At 39.1% G+C, this 26,167-nt stretch overlaps 1 protein-coding gene across 1 annotated transcript; it reads right to left on the bottom strand.

The window, feature by feature from the left end:
• Positions 1–6,901: 6,901 nt before the first annotated feature.
• On the bottom strand, positions 6,902–23,242 carry NMI (N-myc and STAT interactor). The gene is made up of 8 exons (XM_079924434.1): positions 22,976–23,242; positions 16,470–16,566; positions 15,344–15,439; positions 13,178–13,340; positions 10,273–10,379; positions 10,000–10,186; positions 8,065–8,171; positions 6,902–7,610 (listed from the first exon to the last, which is right to left on the bottom strand). The coding sequence occupies exons 2-8, from the start codon at positions 16,551–16,553 to the stop codon at positions 7,425–7,427; spliced, it is 930 nt and encodes a 309-aa protein (XP_079780560.1). The 5' UTR covers positions 16,554–16,566; positions 22,976–23,242; the 3' UTR covers positions 6,902–7,424.
• Between the last annotated feature and the right edge of the window lie 2,925 nt (positions 23,243–26,167).

A 26,167-nucleotide genomic window follows, 5' to 3' on the forward strand; every position in this document is an offset into this window, starting at 1 on the left:
ATGTCATGACCTGGATGGCACCTCCCTAATATTCACTTAACTGGCTCATTGCTGTCATTGGAGCCTTAGCTCAAATGAGCCCTCTTCAGGGAGACTGTTTCTGATCACCCAGTCTAAATTTGTCCCCCCAGTTATTATTCTATCACCCTGTTATTCCATCTTAATAGCACTCACACCTTTCTAAAAATATGAAGATACATTTGTTTATTTTTTCTTACCTGTCACCCCCCTCCCAACACAATAGACAGTAGTGTTGCAGGAAGGCGGACCCCTTCCAGGGCCCGAGAGTGGGCTCTTGTCTAACTCTCAAAAATGAATTGTCTGAGGAGACACACGTGCTGACAAAGCAAGAGACTTAATTGGGAAGAGGCGCTCGGGCGGAAAGCAGCAGGGTAAGGGAAACGAGGAGAACTGCTCTGCTACGTGGCTCGCAGTCTCGGGTTTTATGGCGACAGGGTTAGTTTCTGGGTTGTCTCTGGCCAATCACTCTGACTCAGGGTCCTTCCCGGTGGCAGGTGCATGGCTCAGCAAAGATGGATTCCAGCGGGAAGGGTTCTGGGAGGTTTGTAGGACATATGGACTGGTATCTTCTCTCTCCTTTTGACCTTTCCCGAATTCTTCTGGTTGGTGGTAGCTTGTTAGTTCCATGTTCCTTACCAGGACCTCCTGTGGTAAGATAACTCATGCAAGCGGTTACAGTAGGGCCTGGCCAGGGCGGGTGGTTTGGTCAGTGGTTCCCCTAACAGTAGTGCTGCTCACCAACATTCCTTGTTGTCAATTCAATCCCAAGTGGAGGGATCGCCCTTCTCCCTTTGATGTTAGGCATGGCCATATGATTCATTCAGCCAATGAAATGGGAGGAGAACTGACATGTCTCATATTTGGATGGAAGCATTTCATTGCCGGTGCAAGAGTCTGCAACACTCTCTTTGCCTTGGTGCACATAGAAGCATGTATTGAAGGCAACATGCGTCAGTGAGCCAACACATAGAACACAGCTGCAAGAGGGAGTTGCCTGGACCCATAACAAAATGTACGTGAATGAGAAATAACTTTGATGTTTAAAACCACTGAACTTTTTTTCAGCAATATCACTTGCCTACTCTGACTAATATATCCAAGCCGTTAGAAAAAAAGAACACCATGAAAATATTTGCAAATCACACATCTGATAAGGGATTTGTATTCAGAATACAAAAAGAACTCTTACAACTCAAAAATAAGATAACCCACTTAAAAATGGACAAAAATTGAATAGATATTTTATCAAAGCAGATACATGAATTCATAATATGCGCATGAAAATATGCTCAACATCACTAGTCGTTAAAGAAATGCAAATTAAAACAATGAAATACCACTCCATACTGACTAAAATGGTTGTAATCAAAAAGACAGATAACAGCAAATGTCAAGAATGTGGAGAAATGAGAACCCACATGCATCGCTGGTGGGAAAGCAAAATGTTACAGCCACCTTTGAAAACAGTTGAGCAGTTTATCAAAAGTTAAGCATAAATTTACCATATGACCAAGAAAATTCACTCCTAGATAACTACCCAAGAGAAATGAAAACATGCTTGCAAACAAAGACTTATAAGCAAATGTCCATAACATTATAGTAATAGCCAAGAAATAGAAATAACCCAAATGGCCATCAATTGCTTAAAGGATGAATAAAATACATTTTATATATATATACTATGTACATAATATATATATTATATGTATATTATATATATACACATACACACATTTATACACAATGTAATATTACTTGGCAATAAAAAGGAATGAAATACTGATACATGCTATAACAAGGATGAAGCTCAAAAAAATCATACTAAGTACAAAAAAACTAGACACAAAAGGCCATATAGTGGCCACATTTAACCAGAAAAGACAAATATGTGAAGAGACAAAGTAGAAAAGTGATGCCTTGGGCTGGAGGTGGAAACAAAGATAAACTGTGAATGGACATGAGCACCATAATCCAAACTGGGATCCTCTCCAGGGAACGAGAGACCTCAGATTAGAGTGGACAATGCAGGTCTACTCATCTGTGAGATCAAATCTGACCCAGGGTGACCCTTAACCTTGTATGTGCCAACTATTCCAACTTGTATGTGCTGACAGCATTCAGGACATGCTACCCCAAAATATGGCTCCTTGGCATACTGAATATGTCAAACTAAAGGAAATGGCATGTACTGGAAGGACTTTCTGACCTTCCTCCCGAAGCAGGTCATAAAACCCTCATGTGAGAGGTGCCCTCCCTATACCCACAGGAAAGGAACATCCTTATCTCCAAAGACAGAGGGACACAGAGAGGAATCTGAGTGACTAGGCCTTACTAAGCTTCCCTCAGTTTACTACACTTAGCTGTTATTCTAGGTCCTATCATTTTCCACTTTCTATCACATTACTCTTCATCAACCCTAGCATGGAAACACTCGGGTTTAACCATTTCTTCCCATCTTAATTTCCTTGTGAAGCTTCCTATGTCACAAAAAATTTATATTAAATAAATGTGTACGCTTTTCTCCCATTAATCTGTCTTTGTCAGTTTAATTTCCAGATCCAAACAGGGACCCTAAGAGGCTTGAAGAAAATTCCCTCCCCCCCAGTGCCAAACTGTCTCTGAGGAAGCATGAGTCCAAAATAATTCTAGCAACTTATTACTAAAACTACATCCAAAAGAAAAAATTTTAATCTCTCACAGCCCCAATTAGAAGGCCTCCTATCTCACTATACTTTTTTTTCTGTCTCACAGCTTAAGTAAAATCAAATTGGTCAACATTTTCCTGAATATTTTTAATTTGTGATACCGAAAAAACAAAAACAAAACCTGTTACTAGATGTTTCACCTGTATCTTGATAATTACTGATTTTCATAAGATGTGGCATTCATTGGGAAGATTTCTAAAAATAGGATAAAAAGAAAGTTATTTTTAAAAGTGTAGCAGTCAATGCTGAAAGGGAGCAGTGAAATAGTCCTTTCTTGCACTATTTATAAAAGTACAGACTGATGCCTACCTTTCTGGAAAGCAATTGTAGCCATATGTATCAAGATCCTTAAAAGAATTTATATCCTTCAACCTCTCACACTAGTAAGTATCACCTTGAAATAAGGTCAGAACTGCAGAAAAAAGATCTGTATAACAAGATACATAAAGGTTTATGTACACCTTAGCACTTATAAGTACGAAAAAATTGGAAACAATCTTAATGTCCAACAATAGGGAAAAAATAACATTTAGGGAAAAAATAACATTTCACAAGGTGAAATGTAACATGATTAAAAAATAAAAAGACTGGAAAGGAGGACATAAAAATGTTTACCATTATCTGTGGGGGTGAATTTTTGGTGATTTTTATTATCTTCAATATACGCTGTGTATTTTTCAAGAATAAGCATCTTTTTCTTTGCAAATACCAACAGGATATCATTAATGCTATTCACTATACAGTTTTGCCTTTCTGCCTTCCCAGCATATGCTAGGATTGAACATCCAAGTTCTTTTACAGTTGGGTGGAGCTGTATATTTAGTTCTGGTTGAGTTGTGAATGGAAGGAACATTTTTGGACCAAAAATTTCATTGCCAGTTCAAGACCCTTCAAAACTATTTTCCTCTGGCATCGCATCTAGCAATAAAATTGGTGGCTGCTGTTACCCTGGTTCACTGAGTGCTACCATGAGCATTCCTTTCACTGACCCAACATGGACATGTAGAATGAGCAATGAGTAAACTTTTGTTGTTTTAGGTCTCTGAAATTTAGAGATAATTTGTCACATCAGCATCACATAGTCTATCCCAAATGATACAGAAATTGGTATTCTGAAGTGGAGTATTGATGTAGTGAAAAGAAAAGGAAAGGAAAGGGAAGGGAAGGGAGAAGAGAAGAGAAGAAAAGAAAAGGAAAGAAAAAGAAAAGAAAAGAAAATCCACAACACAATCTAAAATACAGGGTTTGGCTCAGAGACCAAATGGCAGGTGATTAGAAAATAGTTATCAGAGATTAGGATGCTGATCCATATTATGTAGTGGAAAAACATTTGGTAAAACTGTCACACATGATAGCTTGGAAGGCAAATAATATACCTAATTAGCTTGTAGGTTTTTAAAAAAAAGTGTGAAAGCCAAAATTAGTAGCATATGTCTTGGTGCATTTAACAAAGAAACTAGAACAAGAAATTCTATGACATAAATCACAGCAAGATCCTTTTTGACCCACCTACTAGAGAAATGGAAATATAAACAAAAATAAACAAATGGGACCTAATGAAAGTTAAAAGCTTTTGCATAGCAAAGGAAACTATAAACAAGATGAAAAGACAACCCTCAGAATGGGAGAAAATATTTTCAAACGAAGCAACTGACAAAGGATTAATCTCCAAAATATACGAGCAGCTCATGCAGCCCAATATCAAAAGAACAAACAACAGAATCCAAAAATGGGCAGAAGACCTAAATAGACATTTCTTTAAAGAAGATATACAGATTTCCAACAAACACATGAAAGTCTGCTCAACATCACTAATCATTAGAGAAATGCAAATCAAAACTACAATGAGGTATCACCACACACCAGTCAGAATGGCCATCATCAAAAAATCTACAAACAGTAAATGCTGGAGAGGGTGTGGAGAAAATGGAACCCTCTTGCACTGTTGGTGGGAATGTAAGTTGATACAGCCACTATGGGGAACAGTATGGAGGTTGCTTAAAAAACTAAAAATAGAACTACCATATGACTCAGCAATCCCACTACTAGGTGTATACCCTGAGAAAACGGTAATTCTAAACGAGTCATGTACCACAATGTTCATTGCAGCACTATTTACAATAGCCAGGACATGGCAGCAACGTAAGTGTCCATCAACAGATGAATGGATAAAGAAGATGTGGCACATATATACAATGGAATATTACTCAGACATAAAAAGAAATGAAATTGAGTTATTTGTAGTGAGGTGGATGGGCTTATAGACTCTCATATAGAGTGAAGTAAGTCAGAAAGAAAAAAGCAATACCGTATGCTAACATATATATATGGAATCTAAAAATAAAAAATGGTTATGCAGAACCTAGGGGCAGGACAGGAATAAAGACGCAGACGTAGAGAATGGACTTGAGGACACGGGGACGGGGAAGAAGGGTAAGTTGGGATGAAGTGAGAGAGCAACATTGATATATAAACACTACCAAATGTAAAATAGCTAGCTAGCGGGAAGCAGCCGCATAGCACAGGGAGATCAGCTCGGTGCTTTGTGGCCACCTAGAGGGGTGGGATAGGGAAGGTGGGAGGGAGACGCAAGATTGAGGGGATATGGTGACATATGTATACACATAGCTGATTCACTGATTCACTTTGTTATACAGCAGAAACTAACACACCATTGTAAAGCAACTGTACTCCAATAAAGATGGTAAAAAAAAAACATATTTATGACCAGTAGGACAGGACATACTACACTTATTATTCCTTATTATTCTGTCTCAACTATATCTAGTTCTCATTTTTACAAGACGGAATTTCCTAGCCCCCTTATATTTTCTTTCTTTTCTTTTTTCTTTTGTTTTGACACACCGTATGGCATGTGGAATCTTAGTTCCCCGACCAGAGACCCGACCCATGCCCCCTGCTGTGGAAGCAGGAGTCCTAACCACTGGACAGTCAGGGAATTTCCTAGCCCCGTTATGTTTCAGTGAGGCCATATGACTATTTATGGCCAATGAGATGTGAGAGGAAATGGCACAGGTCACTTCTGGGTCACAGCATTTAATTGCTGGTGCAAGACTCTCCAGATTTCACTTTTCCCCACCTGCATGATTCTGGAAGCATGTCTCAAGATGGGGCCTGAAGTGATTAAGACAGAGTCCCTTACCAACTTGTGTTGGACGTTCAGCATGAGCGAGAAGTAAACTTTTATTTTACTAGGTCTCCAAGATTTGGGAGGTTGTGCTATCACAGCATAGCCCAGCCTCTCCTGACTGATAAATCTACAAACAGCAAAAGGGACTTGTAATTCCACATTATCTGTCTTTCCTGACTTACATAATGACAAAGTCTTTTCACACATTAATAAGTGGAGATAGCTCATCCTGGACACATAGTTGAAGGCTTCCTACCATAACATGCAATAGGTTAAATAGTCAATACAGTATCTTTTGGTATATTTTAAAGAAAAGTTTCCTCCTGTAAAATCTGTAAAACTCTGGAAATAAGCAGGAGAGCCAGTGCTTGATTTCTGAGTTTTAGTCAGATCACACAGAGGTGGAATGGTGAAAGGAACCCAAAGAAAAAGCATAATTTTCTAGGATAAGTAACATTTATCAAAACCATTGTGAAAATTTAAGATCAGATGAAATTATCTATTTTACTGTCTGAGGAAGGCCCCCAAAAGAAACAAAAGGGACTGTTTCCAACTTTGTCCTAAATATTAGGAAAAAATTATTTCTAATTGGAAGTCTACCATAGACTAAATATAACACCCTCTGTGCTACTGAGATTGTACCAATCAAAATTAAATGAGGTTCTTTAAAATTTTCTTAATATATTTTTTAAATTATTATTTTTGGCTGCATTGGGTCTTTGTTGCTGCACGTGGGCTTTCTCTAGTTGAGCGGGAGCTACTCTTCGTTGCAGTGCACAGGCTTCTCATTGAGGTGGCTTGTCTTTGTTGAGGAGCATAGGCTCTAGGCGTGTGGCAGGCTTAAGTAGATGTGGCTCGTAGGCTGAAGAGCGCAGGCTCAGTACTTGTGGAGCACGGGCCCAGCTGCTCCGCGGCATGTGGGATCCTCCCGGCCCAGGGCTCAAACCCGTGTCCCCTGCATCAGCAGGCGGATTCCCAACCACTGCGCCACCAGGGAAGCCCCATAGGCAACATTTCTTATTCCAAAGAGAAATGTGAGAGAAATGAGTATTTCTGATGGTAGTATAACAACTTGAAAACCTAAAAATGAAATATCAGAAGCAAAACCAAGCCTTTTTTCTTTTTAGTTTTTCCCTTTATTTTAGATGGCAGGCAGCATTGGATAGGTCTAGGTTTAGAATCTTTTCTAAAAGCATTTCATTTCTGCCAGCATTTTAATATGAATTTAATTCTGCTGTTGGCTCAGACCATGACAGAATGAGCCAACATGGCAGGCGGACAACTGGATCACTTATGGTTCATTTCAATGGACATGGCACCCAGCCACAAAATTTATGAACAAAACAGTTTTAATATAGTTATTGCATTTGTAAACATTCAGCACAGGTGGAAACAAAGAATTCAAAAACAGAAATATATTTTGTATCTAAGAATAAACAAACACGAAAGAATTATTCATTTTTTTTAAGGAAAAGGATATTCATTTTTGTCAAGCATTAACAGTGATTTGGGTTCAAAAGCTCTAATTTTCATAGGATTCCATGACTCTATTCTTCAAAGTATGCTATGTAAGGTTGCCCAAGGGAACACTTGACTACCTCGACTTCTCCACCTCCATTTTTCTCCCGTTGAAAGTGAATATTAATAAAATCCTCTACAGTTTCTTCATCTATGATCTGAAGGTCTTCCAGTCCAGTCAGAAGCACCGTCTTCTTAGATACTCCTGAAAATACCTAAGAAGCAAAATAAAAAGATAAATAGAAAATTTTCTAAGCGCTTTGAATTATAAAACTTTACATTTATAAGCTCTGCTTAATAGTTTGGATGTTATCTTGAGAGAGACAACGGGCCTCAGGAAGATTTTCAAGCAAGAGAATATCAGAGTTGGATCTGAGTTTCAGAAAGATAACTCTGGTGCCATTGTGACAAATAGAGGAAAGGAGGGCAACTCTATGGACAGAGAGACCAGTTAGAGAGGTAGTGAGAGGTGGAAGTGACAAGATCAAGTCACGAAATGAATGCTGGAGGGGAAGCGAAACCAAGAGTTAGGCATGAGTTCTAGCTTTCAGGATGGCAGGCTAGGTTAATTAATAAGATTCTAACGGAAACAGAATCACAACTTTTTATTTTCTGTGGGATGGGGCCGGGCAATAAGTTTCCAAAATGAAAGAAGAGAGATGACTTTACCTGAAACTTTTTCAGGTATGTTTCTGTGTACGGAGAAACAGTAACTCTCTGGCAGTTTTCATTTATATAAAGAGGATAGTCTTTTATTTTCAAAATCTTGTCAGCAACTAGAAGTAAATTTTTAAAAATTATTTTCTCCTTTATATCAAACATTTTTTAACCAAAGTTAAAACCTCCTTCAAACAGAATGTCAGAGTAAACAGTGGCTTGAGGGATTAATTTTTAAGAAATTCTACAGTCCACTTTAAAGAATTCACAGTACATAATTTTAAAAAACATAAGACCAAATGATAATGAGATTTAAATAGCTCCATCTGTCTTAAACTATCAGTCAATCAATGCACAGTGAGCTGCGATGTCCTCAGATAGACCTACCTTGAGCTACATAAAATGTGATAACCATTTGCAAAAAATAACCCAGCCATCCTAACAAAACCCAGTGTTTCCCAATCTCTCAAGAAGTACACATGCAAATTATGATTAGAATACTCTTTCTCTCTCTCTTTCTGTGCATATATATATATATATATATATATACACATACATACATATAGCAAATTACTATATTACTATTATATATATAAAATTACTTAATTGTCCTGTAACTAATACATGACATTCAATAAACCTGTATAATGATGTTAATCAAAGGTGCAGGGGTGCTGAATGTCATCTAAAAAAAGTGAAGGCAAATAACAAAAATTCATCAACTTTCTCCAACACAAGAAATAACCAGATTTATTTTTAGCAGCTTTTTTTCCTAGAGGGAAAAAAGGTAATGTGTCAAGATTGCATAGAGTTTAACAGAAACAGTTCGTAAGAATATCCAATCACTTTTTTTCTCCTCTCACCAGTCCACCTTGAATTAGCAATATAGTACAGTGGTTAAGAGTGTAGATCCTTGCTGGCAAGGATGTGGAGAAACTGGAACCCTGGTACATTGCTGGTAGGAATGTAAAGGTGTAGCCACTGTGGAAAACAGTATGGCGGTTCCTCAAGCATTAAACATAGAATTTCCATATTATCCAGCAATTCCAGAAGGATCTGGAAAGACATTCGCCTAACCATAACTAGCTACATAGCAGGAGAAAGGGAAGTTTGGAAATTTAAGGAAATGTCTCCATTTTTATTAAATTAATGTTGTTCTCTATTATTTCAATTTTCTTTAAAAAGCATGTATTACTTTATTATGAAAAACTTAAATCAGTCAACGGTTTTTAATTGTATATTTGGATTTCGATCATATGCGCAAACCATGGAGAAGTCCTAAGAACTAGATTAACTAGAGGAAGAGATTTTTACATTGAGAATCATTTGAACATATTAACAAAAGAACTTGGAGAATCTTCTATTTTTCATTATAAGAATATAAACCTCCCTAAGATGATTTGATAAAAGTCCATTTCTACCTAAAAAAGGAACAGCTGTTCTCTCTATTACCCCCTTTTCTTCCTGGAATCGATTACCTCCACCTGAGATCCTTGTCAATCGTAATAAGTGAGATGAAGAGACAGTTTTATATTATTTTTTTTTCAGAATGTTTCTCTGCCACACACCCACTGTGCGATCTTGGGTAAGCTGCTTACCTTGAGTACGCCTTAGTTTTCTCATCGATAAAACGAGTGTAACACCTACATCCAGAGCTGTGCTATGGATCTGAGCAGATATATGTATAAAACACCAAAGACCCCATGCCTGGCACGTGATAGAAATGCACTAAGATGTAGGTACTTGTTATCTGTAATCCTATCATTCTCAGTAGCACTCAGGGAAATCATTTTCAGGACTCTACCATTTCATAAGGTTAAAAAAAAATCCCCTGTTATTATGCTGTCTAATAAATTCCAAATAAAAGCAGTAGAAAGGGATACTTTCAGACCTGGCAGAACGTAATTTAAATGCTAGAGTACTGTCTAACTCTCAGTGCGGGAATACCTCCACTTTCCACAAACGTGACGACGGCGCTCCGGGACTGCTTGTCGTACTCCACGCAGTCCACTTCTCCGCCTCCGTTGCGGGATTTACAAAAACTCAGTTCTAGCTTGTCTCTCATCTGACTTTCAGGCAGTTCATCAGGAATGTCAGTAACATGGATCTTCATTTTAGACACTTCTACGTGAACCTGGGAAATCGGTTCACGTTCAGAAATATGGATGAGAAAAGTGTCCGTGTTTAACAAATTCTGAAACGCTTTAATCACGATGTTACCTGGAATCTGACTCCTAAGTTTAATGGAACCGGGCTGGCCATAACCTTCACATTTACATCCGGTATCTGCACGTGATGGTGCCCCACTCTGATCACATTTTGGGCAACTGAAAAATAATTTGGGAAGTATTAATTTCCAATATTTCAATACATTTTTATATGTTTGGTTTAACAACAAATAATCCTGAGTATTTTAAATTTTCTTTAATTTTAAGGGATCTAATTTTTACATTTTTCTTAGGATTTCTAAGTGATGATGGTCTTGCCACCATAGTAGGATATATTAATGTCAAAATATATCAGCAAAAAATTACAATGTAGAAATTCTCGACAAGTTCTAGATTCATCCCTTAAGAGATAAGCCCGATGATTCCTCAGAAATTCATATATTACTTCAGTACAGCCACACCCTTCCTTTCCACTGTAGACAGAATTATCAGAGAACTCCCTTAGTACATTAAAGCTCAGCCAGAAATTTCTTCCATGTTGAGTAAGCTAGGAAAACTTTTTAGGTCAGTGCCATTCTGACAATTAATCTTATTTATCATTTGTCACTGCTCCTTAATATGTTACAAGCAACAAAGAAATAAATATTTGTTCTTGTCTCTGTATTTCCCCAGGATTACATATTAAAGACCACAAAGACTTAAATACCAAAGAGTGAGTCTTTTTCTTTTTTTGGTCATATTTAATGAAGAATTCTACTCTCCTTAAAATGCTCTTGAGATCATTCATTAAAAAGTCGATAGTCTTCATATACTGATCACAAAACTATCTAGTCTAATTTAGCCATGCAAATGGGAAAGGCTTAGTAATATAATTATGCCAAACATCATTAGAAATCCAATAGCAACTATAGGACAGTTTAAAATGAATGTGCGGGGAATTCCCTAGTGGTCCAGTGGTTAGAACTCGGTGCTCTCACTGCTGAGGGGCTGGGTTTCAATCCCTGGTCGGAGAACTAAGACGCGGCCAAAAATAAATAAATAAATAAGAATAATAAAAAACCAAAATAAAATGCATGTGGGTATGTGTTTATTTTTAATTGTGTGACATAAGAGTTTATAACCCTTCAGTTGTTGCTATTTGGAGCTGCTTACTCTAATAGGTCATAAAGACTAGACACAAATTAGTCTCGGTCTTATAAACCTCACATGTGTTTATAACAACCAGACAGCACACCACAGCTGGAGGAAGAGAGAAACAAGGCTAGAAAACAGGGCATTGTCATGTGGGAATTCAGACTCATTGTACCATGATATGGCTCTCTAACTTGAATTACATCTTTTTTGTTGTTATTGACAACAGGCAACAATAACAGAGATTATCAACTGTAAGTAATACTTAGATGATGATCTTTCCCTCCCAATGCCCACCCCTCCCCCACCCCCCCAAACCTCCAACATCTGGTGATCTGACACAGCTGAGAGGGCTACTTGTGTTTCAACTTCTGTGACTCTGTCAAAAGCCAACTCCTATTTAATTGTGTAGAAACCCAAAGTTGTCCAGAAGAGCAGGACCTCAGAGCCATGCCAAGGGTGGAAGCAGTGATGCAGCTGTTTTTGAAGAAAATCCTGTTCCCAGCATCCCCAGGTAATTCCTGTGCAGAATACTTGCTTCCCAAATCCTCACTTCCATCTTTCAGTTATATCTCAATTACCACTGCCAACTGCCAACTGCCAACAGGGCTCTCGGCCTCCCCCTTCACCCTCAGCTGCAGGGGCGGACCCAGGGTGGACAAAGCGTATGTGCATATAGTGACCTGCCAGAATGCCTTTCTATTTATTTTCAGGCTATAGTAACAAACCAGGTGTCAAGGAGACATGAGTTATAATCATAGATTCCCAGAATCTGAACACTGGAAGGGCTTGTGAAGACCATCTGACCCCACCCATAACTTAATCTAACTTGGAAAATACGAGAACAAAAAGCCCAGATGGTGGCCTGCTCAGAGGAATGTTGGTACAGTAGAACATACAAGGGTACTTGAGGTTTGGCTCTCAGCTCTGCAATTTATCACCTGTATGGACCTTGAGCAAGTTCCTTATCTTAGGTAAGCTTCTGTTTCTTTAGCTGAAAAATTCCTAACATGTAGCAATAATGACAACTAACATTTATTAAGTGTTTATTACATATCAGAGACTGTGCTAAGTATTTTTCAACATTTCTCATTTAATACTCAAAGCAACCCCCTGAGGTAGGTACTGCCACAAAATGTGTCATAAAGAAATTGAGATTTATAAAGAACCCAACCAAGTTACACTTCTAGAACGGGGCACAGCTGGCACTCAAAGCCAGATTCTCCTCATTAAGGTGCCCCCAGATCTCAAGAGGGTCCCACACCATGGCGGACATGGCAAACATCAGGTCCCACTCCCAAATCTCTGACTCCAGGGCTCTTGCCATTCACAGGTCTTGTGCATTTAGGTAAATCACTTAAACACCTGAGAATCTGTTTTCTTAGTTATAAAATGTAAATAGTAACTCTCTATCTTATTTCTTTCATGGATTCATGTGAGTATACAATGAGATAATGTCTGTGAGAACTCTCCTAGAATGATGTAGAGCTTTACAACCTTGAAACATTATCACTAGTATTATCATTTGCAGGTAGCAGTTGCAGTAGAAAGGCATTGGTATTGGACATCACAACACCTGGGCTTGAGTCCCAGCATTGTCACGTCCTGAATGAGTGATCATGTTCAAGTCACTCAACGTCTCAGAGTCAGTTTTCGCATCTGTAAAATGGGGATAATCATACCTACCTCGGGGTGTCACTATGAGGATGAGATGAAATGATAAATGTAAAAACTGTAAAGCAATGGCCAAATATCTACAAAAACTCTTTGAAAGTCCCAGTGCTTTCCAAAGGTAACATGGTCAAATTTTTGAACATGAATCATACCTTCTTCTTTTTCAAAGGTGATAAGTGCTTGTCCTTTTTGTAGCTCATAAGGGACTTTCGAGCTCACTTGACACGAATAGGAGGTATTTGAAAACTGGCTGTCACTCTCAGGATTCTCTACAGCTGTGAACTTTATCTTTGTTTCGGGAATATCCTCGTTAATCTAATTCAAACAGAAATGTTTGATTAAAATCAAGACAAGAAATAACTTAAGTCCTTCCAATGATAATGTGATTTGATCATCCAATAATTCACTCTCCACTGACTTCAGAGCCCCATGGAATACTGAGCGTGGTCTTATTTAATATCTTTAGTAATTGCTTCTTCCCAGGGAAGTACTCAGTAATGGAGTCAGATGCTGATCCTTCAATATTATTTCACAGATGAAATTGTAAATATATAATCTCTCACTTTTTCTAAGTGTTTAAACTGGTCAATATTGTGTGGTGTTTGAGTCTAAAGCCTACATCATTCCTATAGAAAAATACCCTTTGAACAACTGTGCCAATAATAAGCTATCTCACAAAGAAATCATTGCACAGTATATTTACCCTCACTGCAAAGAGGTATGAAATAGAGTCAGGTGTATATGGTTATTTTGATGGCAAACTCAGATAACTTCATCCAAAAAGAAAGACTCGTGAATTCAATGACTTAAAGTTTATCAAATTTAAATTCCCCCTTCCTCAACACCTGCCCATCAACTTTTTAACCATTACCCCAACTGAGGTTTATAAAAATGTGAAGGGACACTACCAGCAAGATCTGTAATCTGGAGGATAAAGTTAAGGGGTTATACTTAGCCGCTTAAAATCACTGGGATGAACAGTCAGTACAACCACACATAAATGCACAAATGAATTGAGTGTTTGCGTTTCTATTTCCCATGGTCATTTTACATGTTGCAAGAAAAGGTTTTATCGCAAAGACATTAGAAATATCAAGTGAGTCATTTGATCTCATCTGACATTTATTCTACATGTAACTTTGGTAGAATTTCTGATTACCATAACTCTGACTTCAAAACGATCTGCAGTGTCTTGAGAAAAGGCAGAGTGTTTCCCAATAATGTAGAAACATCCAGTATACCCTGAGAAGTCAAGAGCTTTCCGGAGTGAGAGTGAGAATGCCTGCTTCTAGTCCTGAGTAGACCGTGGCAGGGAGCAATTCACTTATGCTCTCTAGACCCCAGTTTCAGTTCTCTGTGAAGTGAATCAACTGAGCTGGCTGGGTTCCCGAGGCCCTTTGAGTTGTAGGACTAAATGATTCTGGCTCCAGCCTGAGAAGTATCCAGAACCTTAACAGAGACTTCTCTAAATCTCACAAACACCGGAAACTTCACTTCCTGATATTCAACATCCTATCCCCCATTTCAGAAACAAAAAGTGACAATGCTTTAAGCATTTAAATTGTTTAAAGTATTTTTTTTAACAACCTGGGTTGTTATGAAGAAAAAAGGAGTGAAAGCTATGTCTAACTCAAACACAGGAGAAATTAAGAATTTAAATGAAGATACTCATCCAATTTCTTTTTAACTGTGAAACTCACTTAAATTACTTGGATGAGGAGAACAATAAAAGAACTTGGTGAGAAGACCAAGAATTTGATCCAAAAGTGATTGATAATGACCATCATTGGGGGGTAGTTTTGGATTAACATATATATGAATATTAAAACATGTATTAGCATAAGTGTGCAGCAAGATGAAATTCTACAGTGATCACACACCTGTGACCAGCACCCAGATTAATAATCAGAACAAGACCAACACCCCAGAAGCCCTCTTGGGTTCCCTTCCAGTTCCTACCTGCCTCTAGGAGTAACCACCATACAAACTTCTAACATCGTGTTTTCATGCTCTATTTCAACGGAAGCATATGGTGTGCCCTGTTTCTCCTTTTCTGGCTCAGCACTGTGTTTATGAAATTCATCGATGTTATTGCATACAGTTGCAGCCTGTTCATTCTCATCGTTGTGTAGTAGTCCACTGTGTGAATACACCCTAATTTATTAATTCATCCTACTGCTCTCAGTTTGGGGCTGTTGCAAACAGTGGTGCCATGGATGACCATAATGTTTTAGAAATGAATTCTGTATCGATAAATTGCTTTTCCTGAAAAATGGGGTCTGTGAAAAATGAGATACATAAAATAATTAAAGAAGTACCTGGGAGTTCCCGGTTGTTGCTTGCAACTCAGCTTCAAGCTTTTGGATCTCCTCCTTTAACTGAATATTTTCCTTTTCAATTTCACTAATTAATTTCTAAAAATAAAAAGGAAATAAAATAACACCCAAAATTTAAACAGTCCCGACCTCATTTTTCTTCTCTTTTCTTAATATTTATTTATTTTGGCTGCACAGAGTCTTAGTTGTGGCACACGGGATCTTTGTTGCAGCATGTGGGATCTTTAGTTGCGGCATGTGGACTTGTTAGCTGTGCATGCACGTGGGAGCTAGTTCCCCGACCAGGGATGGAACCCGGGTCCCCTGCATTGGGAGCGTGAAGTCTTACCCACTAGACCACCAGGGAAGTCCCAGCCCCGACCTCATTTTTCTAATTAATTAAAGAAGCAAAATTTCTCTCACTTTGAACAAGGCAAAGAAAGACATTAGACAGTCTCAAAATAAATATGATCACGTGAATAATACCTTTGTCAAATGTTTTACATCATCACCTGTCGACTTTCTTAACACTGCCAAGGATTATTATCTCTATTATACAAAAAAGGAAACCACTTTTCACACTAAACCAAAGTCACAAAAATGTTTATAGTAGAGCAAGGATTGATACCCCTGTCTTCTGGATCTTAGTTCAGTGCTCTGTCAATTCCTTCCTAACTATTTGTGACTCCAATATGACTTTTAAGCTGCACCATAACTGTGGACATATGTTACTCTGGGGCAATTTATAAATATTTTTTTCTGTGATTCCCACAGTATAGCTGCCTTGATATGCCAGACAGATGGCCTTGAGTAAGTGGTTTAACTACCTGAGCCTCCATTCCCTCTTAGGTCTAATTGGATAATTGCTAACGAAACTCTTAACTTCTAGGTGCAAATCAAAGAAATGAGAGAGGAAGTGAAAAAGCAGCTAACATTGTAAGCTGTGTAAGAGAAAGAAAAGAGATATGATTCTTCTTGTCAGTCTTGAATAATAGAGGTAAAGAAAACTGAAAACCCTAATATTCTTCCAAATTCAACATAATGTTGGACAAAGACATATGAAACATGCCTCGCTGCAAAATAGATGTAAGTTAATTTTTAATAGTACTCAGTAATTTTTCCTTTTTACCTGGTTTTGTTCATCTTTCATAAATTCTTCAGCTGGCCCATACTCCTTAAGAACTTGTTCTTTGTTATCTTCATCAGTTGCCATGATTCCCTAATTACTATAAAAGGTAAATACTTTAAAAATAGTACAAACACACAAATTCAAGAAAAAGTAACTTTTACCCTCTTACAGAAGAAACATCTCTTCTTTGCTATATGTTATTTCCTATCACCGAAGTCTTTATTATCATGAGGATTATATCCAAAGTCTCTATTTCAAATAACTTTCGCACCTATAAACATATAAAAAGGTTCTAAAAATTCTTTGCTTTTCAACACCGTAAGAGAAAATAATAGGTATTAACATTCCTTTGTAGTTCTCATTTCAATCATAATATGATGCTCCATTTTAAAAGACTATTATTTTGGTCTTCTAGACTTTTTCAAAGGTTTTTATTTAAATATTTAATTCTCCCTATTATACTCCCCAAATGTAATGGAGTAAAAAGACCTCCAAACACCGTTCCTCTATGCGTACAGGGGTTTTCACAAACCCTCCTGAGTTCATACACTTGGACAGGAAAAAAACTTCATCTTTATTTCTAATAACCTCTTATTGAAACTTAGCATTCTCTTCAAATATGAATATAGGCAAAAAGCCACATAGTATTTGCAGCCCCTGTGACAAAAGTCACCAAGACGGTACAGATATTTTCATAAAATATTTTAACTCTTCCAGATATCCTGAAACATTGCTTGTGTTTAACCCTGCTTCAAAATTATGATAGTTATTAAACTCATGACTAGGTCTTGTAATAAACTGTAGTATATTGATATATATTACTATATTAAATATTTGCTTTTTAAATAACCTGATAATCATATTTCAATATAATTGGTTTCCTTTATAATTCTATGTATTTTGTTTTATACAACTTAAAAACTTTATTTTGAGAAAGGCCCACAAGCTTTTTCAGACTGGCACCAAAAAAGTTAAGAAACCTTGCCTGCATATCAATTTACTAAGATGGAGTTGTCCCAGATCAAATATGACACAAGGATTATCACAAGTTATTGTTTTAGAAGCACATTAATAATGTGTCTGTTAATACAATCTTCCAAGATTTCAAGTGGCTAAATTCTCACTATTCCTATAGAAGAAACAGAAAAGACATGTATTCTTCTCTAAAAATAAAATAGAAGACTAGCAAAAAATTAGTCATGGCTTAGTTTACTCAGTGTGAACACAAGCAGTGTCCAAAAAAAGGGGTCATATGGTAGTTCTACTTTTAACTTTTTGAGGATCCTCCATACTGTTCTCCATAGCGGCTGCACCAATTTACATTCCCACCAACAGTGCACAGGGGTTCCCTTTTCTCCACAGCCTCTCCAGTATTTGTTACTGTAAGGTCGGATCTTAACCAAACGGCACCGCGAAACAGAGGAAAGCTTCAAGTGAGCTTTATTAGGGAGTGCTCCCGGGCGAGCTTCACTGGTCCAAGAGAAAGGGGCCAGAGAAGTCGCACCCGGGCGAGGGTTGGGCAAGATTTTATAGGGAAAGAAGGGAAAGGGGTGTGGTGAATCTGGGAGGGCGCAGGGTATTCCTTATTTGGTGGTCTTTCCGGGTATCCTGGGGGACCGTTAGTCCCGCCCCTCGAAAGGCGGGAAGGCTGGGCCGGGTTCAAAGTCCCCAGGTCAGTTCCTGGAACTGGGTGGTCCGGAGAGTTTCGGTCTGATGCAACCTGTGAATCTGATTGTGTTCCCCTGCCTCGGGCCAGTTGGCCTTACAGTTACCTCTTGTCTTTTTCATGACGCCCATTCTAATAGATGTGAAGTGGTGTCTCATTGGGGTTTTATTTTTTTGTTCTCCTTTTTTTTTTTTTAAACATCTCTCATTGGTTTTTTTTGTTTTTTTGCGGTACGCGGGCCTCTCACTGTTGTGGCCTCTCCCGTTGCGGAGTACAGGCTCCGGACGCGCAGGCTCAGTGGCCATGGCTCACGGGCCCAGCTGCTCCGCGGCATGTGGGATCTTCCTGGACCGGGGCATGAATCCGTGTCCCCTGAATCGGCAGGCGGACTCAACCACTGCGCCACCAGGGAAGCTCTCCCTCTGCATATTTATAATCACGTTCTCTGACAATGAAAAACCTGACTCAGAAAATCAGAAAATCAAAAAAAAAAAAAAAATGCAAAGGGAGAAAAATAGAATGAATGCTATGAATTGGAACTGGAGATATCAGCATAATCTCATGATTTCTGATATGTTGATAGAAAAGTACAGAAATTTAAATGTAGATATGTGTGTGAGTGTGTGATATTCCTCAGTTCTGTCTGCTAAAAGGGCCTGGAAACAAAGACAACAACAGTGAGCACATCTAGCACCCAGAATTTAGTTTCTAGTACCATTCTCAGCTACCAGGAACCAAGGCTATTCAGAGAAATGGCTGCTTCTAGAAGTAGGACAGGAAAAGTACAAGACAAGCATCTTATGATGTCAGAAAGCAAGAAGTGCTCAAAGAATGATGAGGATATGTCACAAGAACATAGAGTCCACCTTGATGAGGTTCTCACTGCACAAATCTGGGAATCAATTAAGCACAGAAATAAATAATGACAGTAACAATTAAATCCACTGAGCAAAACAGAGAACTATGAGTCGGTAAACATAGCTAGCTAGCTAGCTAGCTAGCTAGCTAGGTAGATAGATAGATAGATAAATTGATAGTTTTGTGAGGAAAGGACCATTTAATTAGTTTCAAAATACTTACCCACAAGTACTGCAAACCAAAATCCAGTGCAATCTCAATCATTTAGGTGTTCTGAGCACTCACCAGTCCTGGCATTGACAACCCCTCGAAGGAGATCAACAATTTCAATGGGGATAAATATCAGTTTGCCCTTTTGCTTTGAACATGTCAAGCTAACCTACAAGAATATAAGCACTGTAAGGGCTATGATTTTTGTTTTGTTCTCTAAAGTATGCTTTAGTTCATCCAGAACGCTACCCTAACAGTACCCAAAAGAGTGCCAGGGATATAGTCTACACTCAAGAAATGATTGTTTTTAATTGAGTTAAAATTTCCTTACACTGAACAACCTGTTATTGCACTTCATATAAGTGGAATCATTTGGTATGCACCCTTTTATATGTGCTAGAGTTTTAAGCTCAACATGTTTTGGAGACTTGTCCTTGTTATTGCATGTATTAGTAGTTTGTTCCTTTTTATTGCTGTGTAGTATTCCATGCATGGACAGCCTACAAGTTGTTTATTCATTCTCTCGTTGGTGGGCTATTTGGTTATTTCTGGTTTGGGGCTATTATGAATAAAGCTTCTCAAAACAAAACAAACAAAAGAAATACTTCTCCACAAAACACTAATTTCAAAGGGGAAAAGAATAACTTTACAGTGAAGAAGCCAGGCGGACCACACCATAATGAAGTAATCAAAGTAAATAATGAGATACATCAAAATCATCTGACATATGATAGGCACACCGAGAACACAGCACGATTCCTATGATATTCCTGCCAAAGATGCATGAGCCGAATCTAAACAAGAGGAAACATGAGATAAACTGGTCTGTTCTCTTCAAAAGTGTCAAGTTCATGAAAGCCAAGTAAAGACTGAGAAACTGTCCCAGGCAGGAGATTAAAGAGACATCACAACTAAACACAATGCATAACTCTGAACTGGGTCCTTTTGTTATAGGATATTATAGGGACAACTGGCAAAATTTAAATTAGATCCAAGGATTAGATGGCATAATGTATCAATATTAATTTTTCTGATTTTAATCACTGTATTGTAGTTACATAGAGAACATCTTTTTTGTAGGAAATAAATAAGAATTCCAGGGTAATTGGTCATGAAACCTACTCTCAAATAACTCAGGAAAAAGACAATTTTTTACTTGCAGATTTTCTGTAAGTTTGAGGAGTTTAAAAATAAAAAAGGTATATATAAGTAGCTCTTTATTGCGTTAACAACTGCAGAGTCCTTATAACGGTATTCATCCCAAGTCTTACACAATCTAACCCCAACTAGTCTTATTTAGACAACTCCTGGACCAAGTCCCTTAACCACACTGAACACTCTAAGGGTTTCTCTTCTCCCTCCTGTCCCTCAATGTCACATCCTTCCTCCCCTCCCAACCTTAACCTCCACCTAATGAAACCCTACTGTTCAACATCCATCCCAAATTCCCCTCCAAGTTCTTGAAGCCTTGTCTGATTCCCTCAAATGATTTTACTTCTCCCGCTATTATCTCTTTTGGGGAGCTTTATTTGTGTACCTGTGTCATTTTCCATGACTAGATGGTCATGACCTTGAGGCCAGGGACCACGTCCATTCTTCCTTGTATCCATTCAGAGCACAATACACATTCACACACTGAAAACACTCAATGTTTATAGAATTGTGCAGTATCTTGACTGAGGTATTTATTCAGCTCAGGACATCCCAGGCATGTGAAGTTCTCTTATTACATTTCCAGAAAGCAGAAACTGCAACATTATTTAACTGTTCTTTTAGTCTATATTCTTTTTTTTTTTTTTTTTTTTTTTTTTGCGGTACGCGGGCCTCACCGTTGTGGCCTCTCGCGTTGTGGAGCACAGGCTCCGGACGCGCAGGCTCAGCGGCCATGGCTCACGGGCCCAGCCGCTCCGCGGCACGTGGGATCCTCCCGGACCCGGGCACGAACCCGCGTCCCCTGCATCAGCAGGCGGACTCAACCACTGCGCCACCAGGGAAGCCCTATATTCTTAATATAGACTAAGAATAATAATAAAGGCTTGTAATAAAGGCTCTCAATAATATATTTAACTCATATGAATGGTCTACTACATAATATTCCCAGGACTTCTTACAGCATATCTAGTAACTGGATACTTTCCCTCTTTGCATAAATGGGATGTACAGTAATAGCTTTCCTTTTATACAGTCAAATGGTAGGCAGAATAATGGTCCCCTTAAAGATGCCCACATGCTAACCCTCAGAATCTGTGAATATGTTAGGTTACACTGCAAAGGAGAATTAAAGTTGTAGAATGAATGAAGGTTGCTAATCAGCTGACTTCAAAATATAACGATCTTGGACTTCCTTGGTGGTGCAGTGGTTAAGAATCTGCCTGACAGTGCAGGGGAACCGGGTTCGATCCCTGGTCCGGGAAGACCCCACATGCCGCGGAGCAACTAAGCCCGTGCACCACAACTACTGAGCCAGCGCACTGCAACTACTGAGCCTATGTGCTGTAACTACTGAAGCCTGCGTGCCTAGAGCCCGTGCTACGCAAAGAGTAGCTCCTGCTCGCCACAACTAGAGAAAGCCCACATGCAGCAACAAAGACCCAACACAGCCAAAAAAATATATACATATATATAAATACAAAGATCTTCCTGGATTATTGGTGGGGAAATAATGTAATCACCAGGGTCCTTCTACAAAGTGAAAGAGGAAGGCAGAAGAGCAGAATCAGAGTAAGATGTGACAACAGAAGAATAGTCAGAGAAATGCAACACTGCTGGCTTTGAGGATAGAGAAAGGGCACCACTGAGCCAAAGAAGGTGAGCAGTCTACAGAAGCTGGAAAAGATGAGAAAACAGGTTCACCGCATTAGCCTCGGGGAAGGAAGGCAGCCCTGAAGACGCCTTGATTTTAGCCCAGTGACGCCCAGTTGAACGTCTAACCAGCAGAATTTTAAGATAATAAACTTGTGGATTTTAAGCCACTAAGTCTGTGGTGATTTGTTATGGCAGCGAATGAAAAAACCAGCACAAATCACCTATACCAATTCACCACCTATTTCCCTTAATATACTCACATCACCGTGATGCCCCCCCACCCCCCCACCCCCCCACCCCCCCACCCCCACCCCGCCTGATAGAAGCAAATCTTCCCATATGCATGCCTGGCGGCAAAAAGAAAGGAAATGAGGAGAAGGAAGGAAAAAAGGAGGTGGTGATGCACAAAGTTGTTTTTGTTTTGTTTTGTTTTTGTTTTTTAAACTTCTGCATGTTGTATAGATAGGGAAAAGTCGCATTCTCTTTTGGACGTCTCTTTCAAGAAAACCCCTGCATATTCTGAAAAGTGAGGTACGGCTGCCAAAACCTGCTCCTCCTGCCAACAGAGTAAATGTCCTGAAGGAATCTGTTTTCCTAACAACTGTCTCCAGAGACACTACAAGAACAGTGGGGAAACACAAACCATTTTAAGTTTCAATTTCCGAAATGAAGCAAAGCAAAGGAGACGGGGTCAGAGGCCGGGACGGCACAGAGAAGGCCCCGTGGGCCGGGGGCAGGCACGTCCCCTCGGTGGCTGTGTGGTCCCTGCGACCCCGGCAGCGGACAGCGCAGGGGCGCGGCGCTGGGGCTCTGCGCCCGGCCCCCGTCCGCCCCCGGCTCTCCGCCGGGCGTCTCCCCGCAGGAGGTCCCGAGTCCCGCGGAACCTGCCTCGTCGCCATCCACTGCCTCTCCAGCCCTGGACCACTAGAAGCGGGGATGGCAGGAGGGGAACGGGGCACCCACTCACCCGCCTCGGCCCGCCGAGCGCCGCGCCCCGGTTCCCGGAAACCTCGCTGGCTGCGCGCAGGTGGAGCGTCCGCGGGAGGCGCTGAACCTCCGGGCCCGGCTGGCGCCGCCTTGTCCAGAAGAGCTTTGAGCCTTTTTCAAGTGGGTGTCCCCCAGATCAACAGTTTGGTTCCTTTAAAAAAAAGAAAGAATAAAAGGAGAAGAAAACTACTCAAATGATGATTTTCTTTAAATCTAGTCACTGCTCGAATACCAAACCTGGTGTCTCCAATGATTAGTCACTAACAAGTTACACCTATTTTCACTTTCGATTTTTAAAACGTGTTGGTTTTGTTTTTGTTTTGAGGAAATTTATTCCCAAAGTATTCCTTAAGTTTCCATAGACATCATTTTAGGACATGCTTTAAAAACCACTCCTTTGTATGTATATTACAGGACGTGTTTTTGGAAAAAGTGGATAGAAACCAAATAAAGGCAAAGTGGGAGTCTCTCATCAGATTGCAATGGTAACTCTCGTTGTAATTTATTGATCATTATAACCTTAATCTACAAATCTTTGCAGCCAGCACAAGGTCAACTTTTGTGTACAGGTATTTCTTTTGCAACTTCCCAGGAAGTTGGGAAAGCTGTGGTGTTCAGTTGGTTTCTACGACCTGTGTCCCTTGAAAGTTTTCTTATAATCATTTTGTTTTGTTGTGAAGCTTATAAATAAATACTTCACTAAGTGTTATCTTTTCCTTTGAAATGGAAAACATCTGGTTGACTTCAAAAATTGCATTGTTTCTGAATCCTACACAGAGAACCACCCCACAGCTGCACTGGCTGGTAAATAGAGGTCAGGGAGGAGATGTATCAAAATGACTTCCAGGCATAAATTCTAGTTTACAGTGCTGTGTATTCATATATAACTGATATATAATCTGATAAAATGAAATATTAACCAAAGTCAAATTCCTTTATATCAAGAATATTATATGCATTTTCAAATAAATTAATACATTGAGATATTTCCAAATGATGTAAATATCAATAGGTTTTGATTGCATGCCACTCCTGAATTAAAAATTGGTTTGCTCTGCAAAGGGAAAAGGAAATAAACATTTACAGGTGTATTAAATATTCACCTTTTCTATGTAAAAAAAAAAGAATATTGATGGCAATCAGTTTAAAGTGGCCTTTCTAAGTGAAGAAAATAAAGTGGTGCATAGACACTTGTACTCATCAGCCCAGTCAAAATAGTACAAAAACTCTAACTGTGGCAGCCTGAGAATTACTTTTGGTCTCCCTTAAAATTTTGTTTTTTATTTTATTTAAATTTATTTATTAATAATTTATCTATTTTTGGCTACATTAGGTTAAAAATTTGTTTTTTTTAAATTTTGTTTTTTATTCTGTTTTTATTTTATTTATTTATTTAAATTTATTTATTTATTTATCTAATTTATCTATTTTTGGCTGCATTGGGTTAAAAATTTGTTTTTTTAATTTTTGTTTTTTATTTTATTTATTTAAATTTATTTATTTATTTAATCTATTTTTGGCTGTGTTGGGTCTTCGTTGCTGCATGAGGGCTTCCTCTAGTTGCAAGCAAGCAGGGGCTACTCTTCGTTGCAGTGCATGTGCTTCTCATTGTGGTGGCTTCTCTTGTTGCAGAGCAAGGGCTCTGGGTGCGTGGGCTTCAGTAGCTGTGGCACCCAGGCTTAGTTGCTCCTCGGCATGTGGGATCTTCCCAGACCAGGGCTCGAACCCGTGTCCCCTGCACTGGCAGGCGGATTCTTAACCACTGCGCCACCAGGGAAGCCCCTTTTATTTTATTTTTGGCTGCACTGCAAGGCTTGAGGGATCTTAGTTCCCTGACCAGGGATTGAACCCTGGCCCATGGGAGTGAAAGCGCTGAGTCCTAACCACTGGACCACCAGGAAACTTCCATCCCTTAGAGTTTTAGAGAACATGAACTCTAGAGGTTACTTAGTTCAAACCTCATTTCTTCTTTTATCTTATTTTTGTTTTTTTATAAGAAGATACTAAGCAACAGGACCATGACCAGAACAGGACTCATCTAAGATTGACTCCAATCCTGTTAAAGGACAAAGGATACAGTTAGTAGGGAAGCCTTTGGGCCGCCCACATGCTGAAACTGAGCCATGTGTAACAGTCTGAACTCAAGTGAACTTCAGGTCCAGTACTCTGCAAAGCACAGGGGTTCCGAAGATGAATAGGCAGCTCCCAGATATATATATATATATATTTTTTAATTTTATTTATTTTTGGCTGCATTGGGTCTTTGTTGCTGCGCGGGCTTTCTCTAGTTGTGGTGTGCGGGGGCTACTCTTCATTGTGGTGCGCGGGCTTCTCATTGCGGTGGGTTCTCTTGTTGCTGAGCATGGGCTCTAGGTGTGCGGGCTTCAGTAGTTGTGGCTCGTGAGCTCTAGAGTGCAGGCTCAGTAGCTGTGGTGCATGGGCTTAATTGCTCTGCGGCATGTGGGATCTTCCCGGACCAGGGCTCGAACCCGTGTCTGCTGCATTGGCAGACGGATTCTTAACCACTGCGCCTCCAGGGAAGTCCCAGCTCCCAGATATATTATTGTTAACAATCGTAATTGCGATGATCTACTGAGAATTCCTAGACATTTTATAAACCTTTTATGTTTTGCCAACAACAATATGAGATATAGGTATTATCCCCATTTTGCAGATCAGGAAACTATGGCTTAAAGTGCTGACCCAAAACCAAGCAATTAATCTGTGATGACATTCATATCTTTCTCTACTCTCAACCATGAAGTCAGTCTCCACACTATGTTCTACAGGGCATGAAAAATGAGGGAATTCTATGGGCAAGTATGATTAGGAAATGCCGCATACTGGATTCACACTTGGGAGATTCACAATGCACATCCGCATGTTGAGTTTTGAGAAGTATTGCAGGGAAAAATTATAGCATACATTTAAAAGTTTAACTTTATTTAATCTTGAATTTATCAAACTCATTTGACCACTAAAGCCTTTATTTTCAAGGAGCAGCTATTAAAATCTTGAAAAGTTTCTAGTGGGGCAATTTGAGTAATGCTTTACTAATGATTTTAATGATTGAGGACTTGCTTCCTCAAAATATGGCACCTTGGCATATCGACTATTTTAAGTGGAAAGAGTTTGAGAAAACAGTAGAAGCAAGACGGTCACTCTGACCTTC

Source organism: Stenella coeruleoalba, assembly GCF_951394435.1.
Source record: "Stenella coeruleoalba genome assembly, chromosome: 6".
Lineage (NCBI taxonomy): Eukaryota > Metazoa > Chordata > Mammalia > Artiodactyla > Delphinidae > Stenella > Stenella coeruleoalba.

What these genes read in the sequence shown, in the direction of transcription:
- NMI (XM_079924434.1), bottom strand. Translation starts at nt 16,553, where the DNA reads ATGGCAACTGATGAAGATAACAAAGAACAAGTTCTTAAGGAGTATGGG. An exon ending in CAACAACCGGGAACTCCCAG is followed by an intron (nt 13,341 to 15,343) that starts GTACTTCTTTAA and finishes TGTTTGAATTAG; the next exon opens with ATTAACGAGGATATTCCCGA. An exon ending in CACGTTTGTGGAAAGTGGAG is followed by an intron (nt 8,172 to 9,999) that starts GTATTCCCGCAC and finishes ATTTACTTCTAG; the next exon opens with TTGCTGACAAGATTTTGAAA.